Genomic DNA, 15,397 nt, shown 5'->3' on the forward strand with positions numbered 1-15,397 from the left:
GGGAGGAAGATAGAAGTAGTTTAAGCATATAAGGAAGAAGGAAGAGGCCCAGAGAAGTGATATTAGAGGGAAGAAATAAAGAAAGAAGATAGAAATATAAGAGAACAGAAGGAGGAGTGAACTGGAAGACTAAAGGCAGAGGAAGGCAGTAAATGGAGAAGGAAATCAGAGGCTCAAACTGAAGGGCCAGGTAGAAGGAAAAAGTTTGGAGGGAGAGAGGATTAGAGGGAGGAGGTCCAGAGCTTGGAGGGCATAGAGAATTTGTAAAGAGAGAGGAAAATCAAAGGGAAAATTAAGGAAGAGCAGAGGGAAGACAGCAGACAGAGGAGAGTACAGGAAAAAAAGGGATGACAGCAGAGGGAGGAGGGAAGAGCAAGGAGGGCAGAAAGCATAGTGTGATGTCATAATCAGAGTGGGTGGGGTCAAGAGGCCCTGATCAGGAGAAGAGCAGAGGGTGGTCATTCCAGAGGTGGAGACAGAAGAGGGCAGAGGGCAGAGAGCTAATGGGGAAGAAACCACAGGTAGGAAGGGAAAGAGGGCAGTGAGGGAGGTGGAAGGTGGAGAATGGTGGAGATCAGACGGTGAAGAAGGAAGTAGAGAAAAGGGCGTAGAGAAAAAAGAACAGAGTTGAAGGAAGAACAGGTGGTTTTGAGTAGTTAGAGCAGAAGGAAGAGGGGCCAGGGCACGGAAATAGAGGAGAAAGTGAGCATGTGGGCTGAAGGCACAACTGGGAAGTCAGAAGGAGGGTTAAAAGGAGAATGGTAGAAGGAAAAGTGTGGAAGTACAGGTGGTTAGGGAAAGGAGGTCAGAGGAGGCTAGAGGGGAGGGAAATTGTGTAAAGAGTATGAATATCAAAGGGATGAAAGAAGAAAGGAGTGTGGAAGGCACAGGGAAGCATAGGGTATAGGGCAGAGAGCATAGGGAGGAGAGTGCAAGAAAGAGGGAGGAGGGTAAAGGGAGGAGTATGAAAAGCAGGATATGATGTCATAATTGGCATGGGTGGAGTCAGGAGGGCTTGGTCAGGAGTAGACCAGGGTTCAGTGAGTCCGGAGATGGAGAAAGCTAAGAGAGGAAGAAACCACAAGTAGGAGGTGAAAGAGGGCAGTGAGGGAGGTGGAAGATGGAGAATGGCGGAAATCAGAGGGTGAAGAAGGAAGTAGAGAAAAGGGCATAGAGGAAAAAGAACAGGGTTGAAGGAAGAACAAGTGGCTTTGAGTGGTTAGAGCAGAAGGAAGAGGGGCCAGTGCACGGAAATAGAGGAGAAAGTGAGCATGTGGGCTGAAGGCACAGCTGGGAAGTCAGAGGGAGGGCTGAAAGGAGAATGGTACAAGGGAAAGTTTGGAAAGACAGATAGTTAGGGAAAGGAGGTCAGAGGAGGTTAGAGGGGTGGGAAATTGTGTAAAGAATATGAATATCAAAGGAAGGAAAGAAGAAAGGAGTGTGGAAGGCACAGGGAAGAGAGCAGAGAGCATAGGGAGGAGAATGCAAGAAAGAGGGAGGAGGGCAAAGGGAGGAGTATGGAGAGCAGGATATGATGTCATAGTCAGGGTGGGTGGAGTCAAGAGGGCTTGGTCAGGAGTAGACCAGGGTTCAGTGAGTCCAGAGATGGAGAGAGCAGAAGGCAGAGGGAGAGAGCTAAAGGAGGAAGAAACCACAGGTAGGACAGGAAAGAGGGCAGTGAGGCACGGTGGAAGGTGGAGAATAGAGATCAGAGGGTGAAGAAGGAAGTAGAGAAAAGGGCATAGAGAAAAAAGAAAAGGGTTGAAGGAAGAACAGGTGGTTGTGAGTGGTTAGAGCAGAAGGAAGAGGGGCCAGTGCATGGAAATAGAGGAGAAAGTGAGCATGTGGGCTGAAGGCACAGCTGGGAAGTCAGAGGGAGGGTTAAAAGGAGAATGGTAGAAGGGAAAGTGTGGAAGTACAGGTGGTTAGGGAAAGGAGGTCAGAGGGGTAGGAAATTGTGAAATTAGAGTGAAAGGGAGGAAAGGAGAATGTGTGGAGAACAGAGAGAAGAGAGCAGGGAATATAGGGAAGAGAGTGCAGGAAACAGGGAGGAGGACAAAGGGAGGAGTATGGAGAGCAGAATATGATGTCATAATCAGGGTAGGCAGAGTCAGAGCAGGGGAAAGTCATTCCAGAGATGGAAAGAGCAGTGGATAGAGTGAAGAGAGCTAAAGGCGGAAGAAACCATGGATAGGAAGGGAAAGAGGGCAGTGAGGGGATAGAAGGTGGAAAACTGAAGAGATCAGAGGAAGTAGAGAAAAGAGCATAGAGTAAAAAGAACAGGGTTGAAGGAAGAACAGGAGGTTTTGAGTAGTTTGAGCAGAAGGAAAAGGGGCCAGGGGATGGAAATACAGGACAGAGTGGGCATGGGGGCCAAGGGCCCAACTGGAAAGTCGGAGGACTAAAAGGAGAATGGTAGAATGAAAAGTTTGGAAGGACAGGTGGTTAGAAAAATGAGGTCAGAGGAGGTTAGAGGCATAAAAGATTGTGAAATTGAGTGAAAGGGAGGAAAGGAGAAAAGAGTGTGGAGAGCAGAGGGAAGAGAGAAGGGAAAATATAAAGAAAGAAACTGGGGGAGGAGGGATACAAATGAAGACAATGTAGAATGTTCAGAGAAAATGGATGAAGAGGGCAGATTTGGGGAAGGCAGAAGAGGATCAAGGGTATGAAAGGGAAATGGAGAAAAGGAAGGAAGGATATCAGAAGAGAACAGAAGGAGGGGGTAAGGCTATTGTATGAAGGGAGATGTCAATCCAAAAAAAGGAGGATGAGATCAAAGGGAGGGCAGAGGACCTCTGAAGGGGAGAGAATTGTATTGAGGGAGATGATCAGAGGGAGGACAGTAGGTGTCAGAAAGGTGGACTTAGGAGACTAAAAGTGGATAGAGGTCAAATAAAGACAGAAAGGAGGAGGAGGGAAAGGCAAGGTTAAGAGGGCAGAAGGGCAGGAGAATTCCTCTGAGGGAGGAGGAATTCAGGAAAGTGGTGAGGGGGGAGGGTAGAAGGTAGCCAGCTTGAAGAGGGAATAATGAGTATGAGTACAGAGGGTGGTAGGAGAGTGGAGCATAGGTGCCAAAGGGAATAACACATTGTTGTCTCATTGTCTGTTCAAAGAAAGGACAGTGATGTAACAGTTTGATTGGCCTGTAACTGATGACAACCTGTAGGCAAGGAACTAGTGCCCTCTCATCTCCCAAGGCTTTGTGATGATTATCAGATGTAGACAAAGCTTAAAACTGCATTTAACATCCTGGAATGGACTCCTAAGAGTGGTGGATGCTTAAAGTGGGAATAAAACAGTGGCTTTTTACACTTTTCTTCTTGAATAACACAAAATTAACATGGCGTTTAATGAAGAAAAATTCAAACAATTAAAAGAATCAGGAACAGTTACTGAAACTAAAGATGAGTTCATCTATGGAATTATGACAACATGCAACAAAATAGCAAGACGAATTAATGATCTAGATAAATTCGCTGAAGACCTATTTCAAAAACTAGATAGAGAGATTCATGGCATCTCTCTTAAACTTAAGATTTTACAAGAAAATATAATTAAGTTAGCTGATGCTACTCACAAAGTTCCAAAGGAAGTGTTATCTATGCAAGTTTGGAAATCAAGGAAGACTATTTCAAATGTAACTATTAAAACAAAGCAAATATACTCCTGTACACCATTACCTGTTAACGTCTTTGAAAGAAACAATGCTAATATACCAGTACCACTTCTTACAGTGCCTGGCTATTACCAAAATGATAGAGAAGATTCAAATTCTTCTGACAGTTCATTCCACTCATGTTTATATTCTTCAAAAAATTTTAAAGGAAACATACCTGTGAGTGAAGAACAAACAAGTGACAGACACTTACACTTACAGAACAAAGATCTTGACCATGCCAGTAAACCAAAAAATATATTAGAGTGTCGTCAATCCACGGAAGAACATATCTCTGTGGATCACATTGCAGCCTCTTGTAAGGCGTTATCTCATTCATATTTAGATCAATCTGATGGTGGCTCTTCATTCTGTGTTTTCCCCCTGAATGAAGGCAATCTTCAAGGAAAATCTTCAGCAAGCATGTTACCTCATGCGAAAGAACATCTATACTACCATATTGGACACATGAGCAACTTACGCCGCCCTCGTGTTATTTATGGAACTGGTAAGGGGGATGTGGTGCCAATCCAGCAACCACCTCTTATCCATCACAAAACACCTGTATTTGTCAACCCACTGGCACCAGAGGCACCGCCATTACCATCTGATTGCCTCATCCAACTTACCAGTTCCAAAGGACCACCACCTGCTCATGGAGTTCAAAGCTCAATAAGCTCACCAGGAACATCATTTGTTTTGCAATCAACTACAACTACAACATTAACATCTGCTTGCTTGAAGACTAATCCTAAAAAAGCTCTAATGATGCCACCTGAAGTTGAGTTCACTTCAACATCAAACTCTCTTGAATGTTATGAACTACAACCAGATTATCCAAATCCACAGGGTCGAGATCAGAAGAGCCCTCCACTTTTATATCCTTCAGTAATTCCACCGAGTAATCATCCAGGGGATTCACTTGTGGATCTTATGGACTCTGCTTTAGTTGTACAACCACAAAAACATTTGAGTTGCCAACCCATAAACTCTTCTTCTCCAAAGTCACCAAAATGTGCAAAATCAACACCACTATCTCCATCGACATCAAGATTTGCACGTGGATTGCTACCACAAAATCCAGTTGCAAATACATCACAGTCTTCAAGTGTCCAATCAAGATCTTCCATGACACCATGTCCTTCACTTTCAGTATCTACCTCATCGAATCAAAAACCACAAGAAATTTCAAAATGTTCCGTGAGCCGCTTAGCCAAACTTATCGAAGAACAGTTAAGATTATCCACGACAAATCCAAAACAACAGTTGCATTCACCACAAAGGAAACTATCAAGTTTCACCTCAACCAAAGTTACTACTCTACAGACATCATCACCTATGAAATCACAATCCATTTCATGCCATAGTACTCTAGCAATAAGTCAATATGCAATAGTGCCAACATATGCCAGTATAATGCAAAATCCTGCATTCCTGCCAATAATGACCAAACCAAGAAAGGCATTGATGGAAACAGTAAGGAAAGATGCTACACTTCACAATACCGAAGAAATTATACCAAGAACTGAAAATGCGATGTCTAACAGGGAAGCAGAGATGATCCGGATCCGCCGTAAGGCTATGGGATACAATTCAGGAAAATCAGAGAGTGAGACTGAATCAGTTGAATAAACAAACACATGACAAGTAAAAATTAATATTTGTTGTCGTTGTCTTATTTACTTACTTTACATACCAACAGCTGCCCCTTTTCTCCCCTCCTTCTGGTCCCTACCTCCTCCCTCCTTTCGCCTATCCCCCTACCCCTCAGAAAGTGGGAGCCACCCCAACCCCACACATCACACCCCATCAAGACTGAGCACTTCTTTCACTGTGGCCTAGCAAGACAGCCCCACCTAGGGCTCAAAAAGCATGCAACAGTATCCATGTCAGAGATGGCCCCACTCAATTTGGGGACCTACATGAAGATCAAGCTGCCCATCAGGTACATATGTGTAGGGGGCCTGGCTTCAGTTCATGCATGGTCCTGGGTTGGTGTTTCAGTCTCTACAAGGCCTTCTAAGGCCAAATTAGTTGGCTCTGTTGGTCTATGACAGGGTAGGCTTCTGGGATTATATTTACCCTGCCTACAAGATGTACAAGGTTAAAGGTAGAGTAGAGGGAATGTCCAACCAGTGCTTGGCCCAAGGGAGAGAGTCATCCCCTGACACTACTAACTGCACAGCTATGTTTTAAGATGCCAGGCTGTTCTCTGAGAGGTTCCACCCAGCAATGGGCCAAAACAGATGCTCAGATTCAACATTAGGCAGAATGCAGAAAGCCTTATGGAAGAGTGGAGGAAAGATAGAAGGACCCAAAGAAGACAGGTGCCCCAATCCTCCACCCACCCCCACATCCCGTGGGACATATGGAACAGGTTCTCTGAAAGAGGGAGTGCAGATGAAAGAGGGGAAACAGAGACATGAGAAATAAGGAGCCAAGACAAGCAAATCTTGATCAAGGCTCTATTTTATTCCACACAAGGTGTGATATATATAGCAAAGACACACAAGCACTTGTAGAGACTCATTTACTCCCTAACCCCTCAGGTAGGCCAAAAAGAATACAAACCTCTGAGTAGTTCTCTGCCAGGGAGCTCCTTTGTTTGCAGCACAGAGGAGCCTCCCAGCAAGGGTCAACAGTTCAAAGGTGGCAGCAAGGCTGCACAGAGATTCAGGCAGAAGCATGGGTTCTACTCAGCTTTTATCTACACACTGAAAGCACAATAATATAGCTCCTGACAGACAGGAGCTTAAGTCATTTCTAGTGTTCTAAATTTCCCTTAGAAATACCTACCCCATAAGGACAGACAGACGTACACACACACACACACACACACACACACACCATACAAAGCCTTGTTAAAGCATTTTAGTGTAAAATTTATCAGCACAGTAGATCATGATCAAGAATCTAGAAAATGTGTTGTCTAATATTTGCTTACAATGTGGAAGCAATTAATGTAAAAGAAACTGTCACTCAAAAGTTCAATATGAAATTATATCACTATTGTTAGATTTTTATTTACTTGGAAGACTGGTGCCAATCAAGCCATGTGTGATTAGATATCAGAGGACAGTATGTTTAAGTTCTTTCCTTCTAGATTCAGTCCCAGGGAAGAAATTGCTGTCTTGACAGCAGACTCCTTGATCAGATAAGCCATCTTGCCAGCCCAAAATGTTATAAAATATAAAACATATAAATGGTGCCTTTTTAAAGGAAAACAGGGTCAAGAAAATAACAAAGAATCAACTTGAAAATAGACTGAACTATACCAGTAAAAAAATATGTGCTAGCCTATAATAAATTTGCCTCATGCATATTTGTATATGTTTAATGACAGAGTCAAATTAAACTACTTGGAAATTTTCCTCTACATAGCAGATTTCAATGGGTATCCATAGCTGCTGTGTGTTCATGATTGCAAGGAGATCTTAGTTACTGTTCTACTGCTGTGAAAAGAAGCCATGGCCATGGCAATTTATAGAAGCAGAAATTAACTTGGGACTTGATTTCAGATTTAGAGGGTGAGTCCAGGACAGTCATGGGAGAGTGCAAGACATCAAACAGGTAGGTGTGGTACTGGAGCAGTAGCTGAAAGCCTGTATCTCTGATCCACAGTACTTAGCAGAGACAGTGAGCCTGATGCAGGCTTTTCAAGTTCAAATCCCACCCCCTAGGGACACACTTTCTCCATCAAGGCCAAATCTTCTAGCCTTCCTGAATAATCCAACTAGAAACCAAACATTCAAATATATATGAGCTTATGGGGGTCATTCTTTATTCAAACTACCACAAATGGCTATATCATATTCACTTGACAATGTTTCAAAACAGTCTTCTTCTTTCTCCAACTCTTCGATAACCTGCAAGAACCAATATCATGTAGGGAATTCTCAAGATGGAGCCTGGATGTTGACCTACAGTGACATCCACTTCTATGTATTCACTATTGGGGAACATTTTCTAGGCAGTTCCTTTCCAAAAGCAGTCACATCTTTCTGGACCAGTCCTGGTGTTCATAGTCTCCTTGCTAATGGATTGGCAATCGCTTCTCAGCTTTTTGACTAAGATCAAGTGTAGTATCAAATGAATTGGCAGTTTTAAATGTTGGAGACTTTTTTTAATTTTTGAGATAATGTATCACTTCTTTCCTCAATGCTCTCCTCTAAGCTTTTTCAAATTCATTTCCTCTCTATTTTATCTTTGTTTATATTTTTATTAATCATCTGCAATGATTAATATTGCTCATCCTTTTTCCTTTATAATCACTCCTGGATCCTAGCCCATAAAATGCTGCTGCATACGTTTAGGGTAGGTGTTCCCATTTCAATCTAATTTATAATGTCCTCACAAATATGCCCAGAGATGATTATGGTGATTCTAAATCCTATTAAGTTGTCTATATTAACCTTCATCATGTGTATGTATCAGGCCACATGTGTGAACTGAGTACTCAGGCCTGGAAAAGACGGAGGATGACAATCTTGGACATTGCTCAGGAGTTTTCCACATTTCTATTTTTGGCAGTCTTTGCTGAGACGGGGCTCCCCAATTATCTTACCTAGCAAGAAACCTATTTTTTTTATGTTCTAGGGACTTGTACTTATAAGGCATTTGTTTCTACTGACTGAGCCTCCAAACTTAGATTTACATCTTTTAAAACCACAGGTAAACTCCAAAGAAAATAAGAAGGTTAAGCCTCTACCTAACATGATGCAACTATCATGTACATGTGAAATATCCTGTCATTTCCCCTAAAATGATGGAGTCTTCCTGTGTTAATCACCATTATCCTTAACATCCATATCTTAGAATGTAAAGTTAACAACTCTACATACTGTGTCCTAAATTCAGTACAATTTGATATATAAGTAGAAATAGGAAATCCATTGGTACCAACTTAAGAGAAAATGTCCATAATTTCATTTTTATTTGTATGTGTGATCACATGATCATAGCTAAAATTGACAATCTTGCTCTACTATCCACTCCATAGTTCCTTGATTTCAGGTGGTTTTAATTCTTTTTCTAGTACAGTGTGTAATCAAAGCATTTCTTTCTAAAAGGAATTGGCAATCAGTAATCCTGTCTGAATTTGGTCAATAGATTTTCATTTTCTTTAATCACAGGACATGTATGCTAACTTTCCATTACTGTGAAAAAAGAAGAGGTGAAAAACTAATAAATATTGGTTAAGCCAAGTGGTAGTGGCATGAGCCTTTAATCCCAGCACTCTTTCCCAGTAACACCTAGATGCAGACTGAATTTTTGACACACATGGTGTTGTTCTTGACCTGCAAAGTTTTATGTCTGTCTCACAAGGCAAAAATTCACTTAACCCATTTCTACGATCTCCTAACATCAAATGTCTTTTAGAATGCTAAAAAATACAAATTCAAAGTCTCATGTCAGACAGAAACTTAGATTTCAAAGTTTCATGCCAAAAAACAGATAAAAAGATATATAGTTTCAAGATACAATGACACAAGTTCTAAACAGGACTAACTTAAAAAGAATGAATGAAAGAAAAAGACATAAACCAAAAAGGACAAACAATAAAATTCCATGACTAGGATCTGGACTATAGGATGTCAGGATGGAAAGCTCCCAAAGGCTTTAGTATCACCACTAATCTGACTTTACTGGGTATAGACCACATACCTGGCTACTCTCAAAGACTGTATGAGAAGTCTATCTTAGTTTAGCTTCAGTCTCACAGATTCATATGTTGCACTGTCAATGGACATTTGAAGGGATTCTGCCCTTATCACAGACTGCCTACATTAACAGGTTGTTTGGTAGACCCATAACTAGATACTAAGATCCCAATATTGAAAACACTGTATAGTTTGTATACAGTGATGTTATACAGGCTACTGGGGTAGAAAAATCATAAGTGGTAGATCCTAGCTGCAAGCCTTTCATATTACAATAACAGTATAACTGACAAGATATACCCACTCACATCATAGTGTCATGACTGATTATGCTGTAACCAACTGCTTTCCAATTGGATTAATATCTGCTCCTTGAAAGAGCATACATGCCTAGTACTATAAACCTGATCAGAAACCTATGAGTGGGGATGTTAGAGACCCTAAGGCAGAATGTACTACTGATGTTTTGCTAAATGGACATGTAGTCAAACTGTTTTCCAAATTTTAATACTGCTCTTCTAAGTCTGGGTCAGAGAAAGCACTTTTACAGGTGGATCTGGGTATTGCAGACTCATAATTGTTAAAAAATGCTGAGGATAAGTAACTCTTGGATGTCCAGAGCTAGACGGAACAACTATATCATATTAACCCACTTCAAGGCCTTGGGAATGTTGTGTAAGTGGAGGCATAAAGATTATAGAGGTCAAAAGTAAGAGAGTACTAAAACAAAACAGTGTCTTCTGGACATGACATTACCTTAAGGGCACTCAGGAATTCATAGCATGTGTGCTTGTCTGCACTAGAAGTCTACAAGATCAGTTCAACCAACAGTCCAGCATGGATGGGGGAAGGGCACACCCCTAGCTTAGGAGTTAGCAGTTGATCATTGTTAAGGGAAAGATGGTTAAGTTTGTTGCAGGGATGTGACCTCTGATAGGTTTCTTATTCAGTAGATAATCCCATACACCCATATATAAGCACAGGATCAATTGGACTAGGTGTACATGCTGGTTAGTTTTAACTCTCAACTTGATACATTATGAATGGAGGGGGTCATTTGCTAGAGCATAGACAATTTACTAGTAGCTGGCTATACCACTGAAAAAAAATGATACCGCGCCCCACCCCCCAAGAAGCTGTTATATGTCAGTAGCTGACTCAGCTTGGGGAAGAACCTCCCCAACATATGAATGAAATGAACTTAAGACTGAATAAATGTTGATGGCCTCAGTCTTGTGCAGGCCTTATGCATATGCTCACATCTGTTATGATTTCCTTTATATAAGACTTGTATCATGCCTAGAAAAGACAGAAGGTCATTTCATAGCACTCCTCACCATCCTCTGGCTCTTACATTCTTTTCACCAAATCTTCCATGATGTTCCTTGAGCCTTAGAAGGGATGTTATAGGTGTCCTTTTAGAGTGCAGAATGTCACAATCATTTATTCTTAACACTTTGACAATTTATGGATGTCTGCATTAACCTCTATTCACTGCAAAAAGAAGTTTATCTGACCAAGCTTGAGCATGCTTTCCATTTTTATATATTTTATTAATTTATTCGTATTACATCTCAATGGTTATCCCATCCCTTGTACCCTCCCATTACTCCCTCGCTCCCATTTTCCCCTTACTCCATTCCCCTATGACTGTGACTGAGGGGGACCTCCTCTCCCTGTATATGCTCATAGGGTATCAAGTCTCTTCTTGGTAGCCTGCTGTCCTTCCTCTGAGTGCCACCAGATCTCCCCCTCCAGGGGACGTGGTCAAATATGGGGCACCAGAGTTCGTGTGAAAGTCAGACTCCACTCACTACTCGACTGTGAAGAATGTCCTGTCCATCAGCTAGATCTGGGTAGGGGTTTGAAGTTTACTGCCTGTATTGTCCTTGGCTGGTGCCATAGTTTGAGCGGAACCCCTGGGCCCAAATCTGCCTTTAATAATGTTCTTCTTGTAGGTTTCTAGAACCGTCTGGATTCTACTTTGCCATTCTCCCATGCTTCTCTCATCTAGAGTTCCAATAAGATGTCCTCCCCTCTGTCCCAGTTCCCTGCTAAGTGAAGACTTTCATGAGACATGCCCTTTGGGCTAGTGTGCAGATATGAGTATATACCATTTGAGTCTTTCTGCTTCTGGGTTAACTAACTCATTATGATCATTTCTAGTTCAATCCATTTGTCCACAAATTTCAGGAGTTCCTTGTTTTTAATAGCTGAATAGTATTCCATAGTGTAAATGTACCCCTTCTACTGAGGGACACTTAGGCTGTTTCCATGTTCTGGCTATTATGAATAAGGCTGCTATGAACATGGTTGAGCAAAGTTTCTTGTTTTGTGCTGGAGCATCTTCTGGGTATATTCCAAGGAGTGGAATAGCTGGGTCTTGAGGAAGCTCTATTGCCATTTTTCTGAGACAGCACCAGATAGATTTCCAAAGTGGTTGTACTAGTTTGCATTCCCACCAGCAATGAAGGAGTGTTCCTCTCTCCCCACATCCTCACTAGCATGTGGTGTCGCTTGAATTTTTGATCTTAGCCATTCTGATGGGTATAAGATGGAATCTCAGAGTTGTTTTGATTTGCATTTCCCTGATGATTAAGGAGGTTGAGCATTTCTTTAAGTGTTTCTCAGCCATTTGATATTCCTCTGTTGAGAATTCTCTGTTTAGTTCTGAGCCCCATTTTTCAGTTGAGTTATTTGGTTTGGTGGTGTTTAATTTCTTGAGTTCTTTATATATTTTGGATATTAGACCTTTGTCAGATATAGGGTTGGTTAAGATCTTTTCCCAGTCTGTAGGCTGTCACTTTGTTCTCTTGACAGTGTCTCCTGCCTTACAGAAACTTCTCAGCCTTCATGAGGTCCCATTTATTAATTGTTGACCTTAAGTCCTGCACTGTTGGTGCTCTGTTCAAGAGGTTGTCTCCTGTGCCAATGTGTTCCAGGCTCTTCCCCATTTTTTCTTCGAACTGACTTAGTGTCTCTGTTTTTATGTTGAGGTATTTGATCCACTTGGATATGAGTTTTGTGCAAGGTGACAAATATGAGTCCAATTGCATTTTTTTACACGTAGACATCCAGTTAGACCAGCACCATTTTAAAAATGGGCACCCACTACCCAGATTAGCTTTAGCTTGATGCCAAACTCATGCATACCTCTATCCCTGTCACCAAGGCCTGTTAGCTCTTCAGCTCATTGGGAAATAACAGGAATGTAGTGGAGGTAAATGTTTTTGTTTTAATCCCAAGTGTGGGATGTGAAACAGACTTGTGTGAGCATGTGCAGTGTTTTTCTGATGAAAACAGATTTTTGAGAGAACAGGTAATGTTTGTCCACTGGAAAAGGAACCACCTCTTGTCAGGGCATGGTTTTTGCCAACTGATAAACATCCTAATATGAACTCAGAATATATATATATATATATATATATATATATATATATATATATATATATATATATATATATATATATATATATATATATGCCCAAAACAAGAGGAGAGGCCTTTTGGTCTTGGCTGTTCATCACTCTACTTCAAGATGCTCCAAGAGAGAAGTGCTTCAGTGAGGGCTTCAAGGCTCTGGGTTCCAGCTGTTGCTCTGGTTACCAGCTGCTGCTCCAGATTCCAGTGGCTGTGGTTGCAGTCACCTTCTCTGAATTGCTGTTTTGCTGATTAACTGGTCTATTAGAATCCTGCCAACTATGCTAGTGAAATTGTTCCTAAGAACTGAGTCTAAAAAAGGTCTATTTCTTCTGTTCCTATTAACATCTTTTCTCTCATATCTAGGGTAGGTAGGTTGGAAGGGAGATATAAGCATTAAAGAACCCCAAATAAAGTAGGTTTGAAAAAGTTCAAAGCCTACACAGGAATGTTTGAGGAAAGACCATGACTATTGTCTTCAGAATGGGTAATCTTATGCCTCAATTAAATTATCCTTAGCTGAGTTACAAGTCATTGTGCTTCAGTCAGGTTAGGCCAGATGCAAAAAAAAATGAATTTTTTATTTGAAGGAACACCTTAGCATGTTTTATACTACTGAACTCAGGTAGGAACTCCATGGATTTTTTTCATACAAATTTCTTCCCATTATGATACTTACAATTGCTTTATCAGGTCAGGTGATAGTGGCCACACATGTTTAATGCCAGCATTGGGAAGGCAGAAGCAGGGGATCTCTGTGAATTCGAGGTCAGCCTGGTATACAGAGTGATTCCACGACAGCTAGGGCTACAAAGAAAAATGTCATCTTGAAAAACAAAAAACAAAAAAAATGCCTTGTCAGTAACTCTAGAGTATTTTCTACTACTCTTCAAGTCCAACCTGCCTACTGGAAGCACCATAAAGAACAGTATGATATTTTGTTTCAGAAAGGTAATTAAGTTCTTTGGAGATTATCCATTTCATCATTATGTGATGTCCTTCAGTCATGCTAGGTTAGTATTCCACCAGTTGAATTACATACCTAAATCCTTGACTGCTATCTTTCCAATTCTGATTTCTCAGAAGTTTAGATCATATTAATTTTAACTTACAACATGGGATTTATCATTAATAACTCCATTTTGATTTTAACATGTTCTGTTGAAGTTCAGTGCAGGAGTTTAGAGTAAAACAGTGCAATTCAACAGTTAATATGCAGTAATAACTGACAGACACAAAAACAATTCACTGAAGCATTCAGTAAGTTTGGAAGCTTACACAGTCATGTGAAGGCACTTGAACTTTTCATGTTTTGATATATATTTTCTCTCTTTTATTTATTTTCTCTTATATATTACATCCTGCTGCATATTCACTTTCCCACTCTCCTCCCAGTTCCCCACATCTCCTCTCTGCCCACCCCATCCATTCTTCCTCAGTTTCTCTTCTCTTATAGATATCAACCAGCCTGGGTACATCAAGTTGCAGTAGATCAGGCACCTCCCCTCATATTAAAGCTAAACTAAGCAACTTTATAGGAGGAAAGAGTCCTTAAAGCAGGCAATATCAGAGACAGTCCCTGTTTCCACTGTTAGGAGTCCCACAAGAAGACCAAGCTACGCAGCCATAAAGCATATGCAGAGGACACAGCTCCGATCCATGCAGATACCTTGGTTGTTGGTTCAGTCTCTGTAAACCAGGATTAGCCAAGGGTAGTTGATTCTGCGCATTTTCTAATGGTGTCCTTGACCCCTCTGGCTCCCATAATCCTTTCTTCCCCTCTCCACAGCTTTTCTCAAATTCTCCCTAATTATTGACTGTGGGTCTCTGCATCTGTTTCTATCAGTTGCTGGGTAAAGCCTCTCTGATGACAATTAGGCTAGGCATTGATCTGTGAGTATAGGAGAATATTATTATGAATCATTTCATTGGATATTTTGCCATTTGTGTTAAGTTCTATCCTAGGTCTCTATGTCCAGGCCCTCTAGGTAGTGTCAAGGGTGGGCTTCCTCTTGTGGCATGGGTCTCAAACTGGAATAGTCATTGGCTGGTCACTTGAACAAGTTCTGCATCACCTTTACCCCAGCACACCTTGTAGACAGGAAAAATTGTAGGTCCAAGGTTTTGTGTCTCTGTTGTTGCCATGTTGCCAATATTTGCTCTGTTTTAACTGCTGTGTTTATGGTCTCATTGTGATATGCTTTGTCTTTTAAAATAATCTAGTAATATATTCAAGCTAACAATCCTATCTAAAATATCACATTCTAATAAGTGGCCAATATCAATGATTTTACTATACTATTTGAGTATAGAGTACATTATATTCATCAGCAAATACATATTCACTCCTCCAAATCTTGTCTCATTGGAAAGGTAAGTTTTGTGACATATATGTATATAATGTATTTGGATATTTATCACCTCTATTACTCTTCATATTTCTATCTTACATTTTCCATTCTCTGACATTCTTGGCAGATACACTTTTATTTAAAATGTATTTATTATTTTCATTTTCTGTGTATGGGTGTTTGCCTGCCCATATGAAAGTACACAGTATGCCAGGAGTACCTGAAGAGGCCAGGAGAATGTATTAAATACCATGAAACTGGAGTTATAGATGTTTCTGAGTCATGGTGTGGATGCCTAGAACCAGGCTTGC

General features: G+C 41.0%; 1 protein-coding gene across 4 annotated transcripts; it reads left to right on the top strand.

Moving 5' to 3' along the window:
* The first annotated feature begins 471 nt into the window (after positions 1–471).
* Positions 472–5,297, top strand: LOC311602327 (uncharacterized protein). 4 transcript variants are annotated; one of them, XM_084790251.1, is made up of 2 exons: positions 472–521; positions 3,114–5,297. In XM_084790251.1, exon 2 carries the CDS (start codon positions 3,341–3,343, stop codon positions 5,285–5,287), a length of 1,947 nt encoding a protein of 648 aa, XP_084646377.1. In that variant the 5' UTR covers positions 472–521; positions 3,114–3,340; the 3' UTR covers positions 5,288–5,297. The 4 variants fall into 4 exon arrangements, with proteins under 4 accessions (XP_084646377.1, XP_084646379.1, XP_084646378.1 ...); XM_084790253.1 differs by lacking the exon at positions 472–521 and adding an exon at positions 1,060–1,091; XM_084790252.1 differs by lacking the exon at positions 472–521 and adding an exon at positions 1,584–1,657.
* The last annotated feature ends 10,100 nt before the right edge of the window (positions 5,298–15,397 follow it).

Source organism: Acomys minous (assembly GCF_964271855.1).
Source record: "Acomys minous genome assembly, chromosome: 7".
Lineage (NCBI taxonomy): Eukaryota > Metazoa > Chordata > Mammalia > Rodentia > Muridae > Acomys > Acomys minous.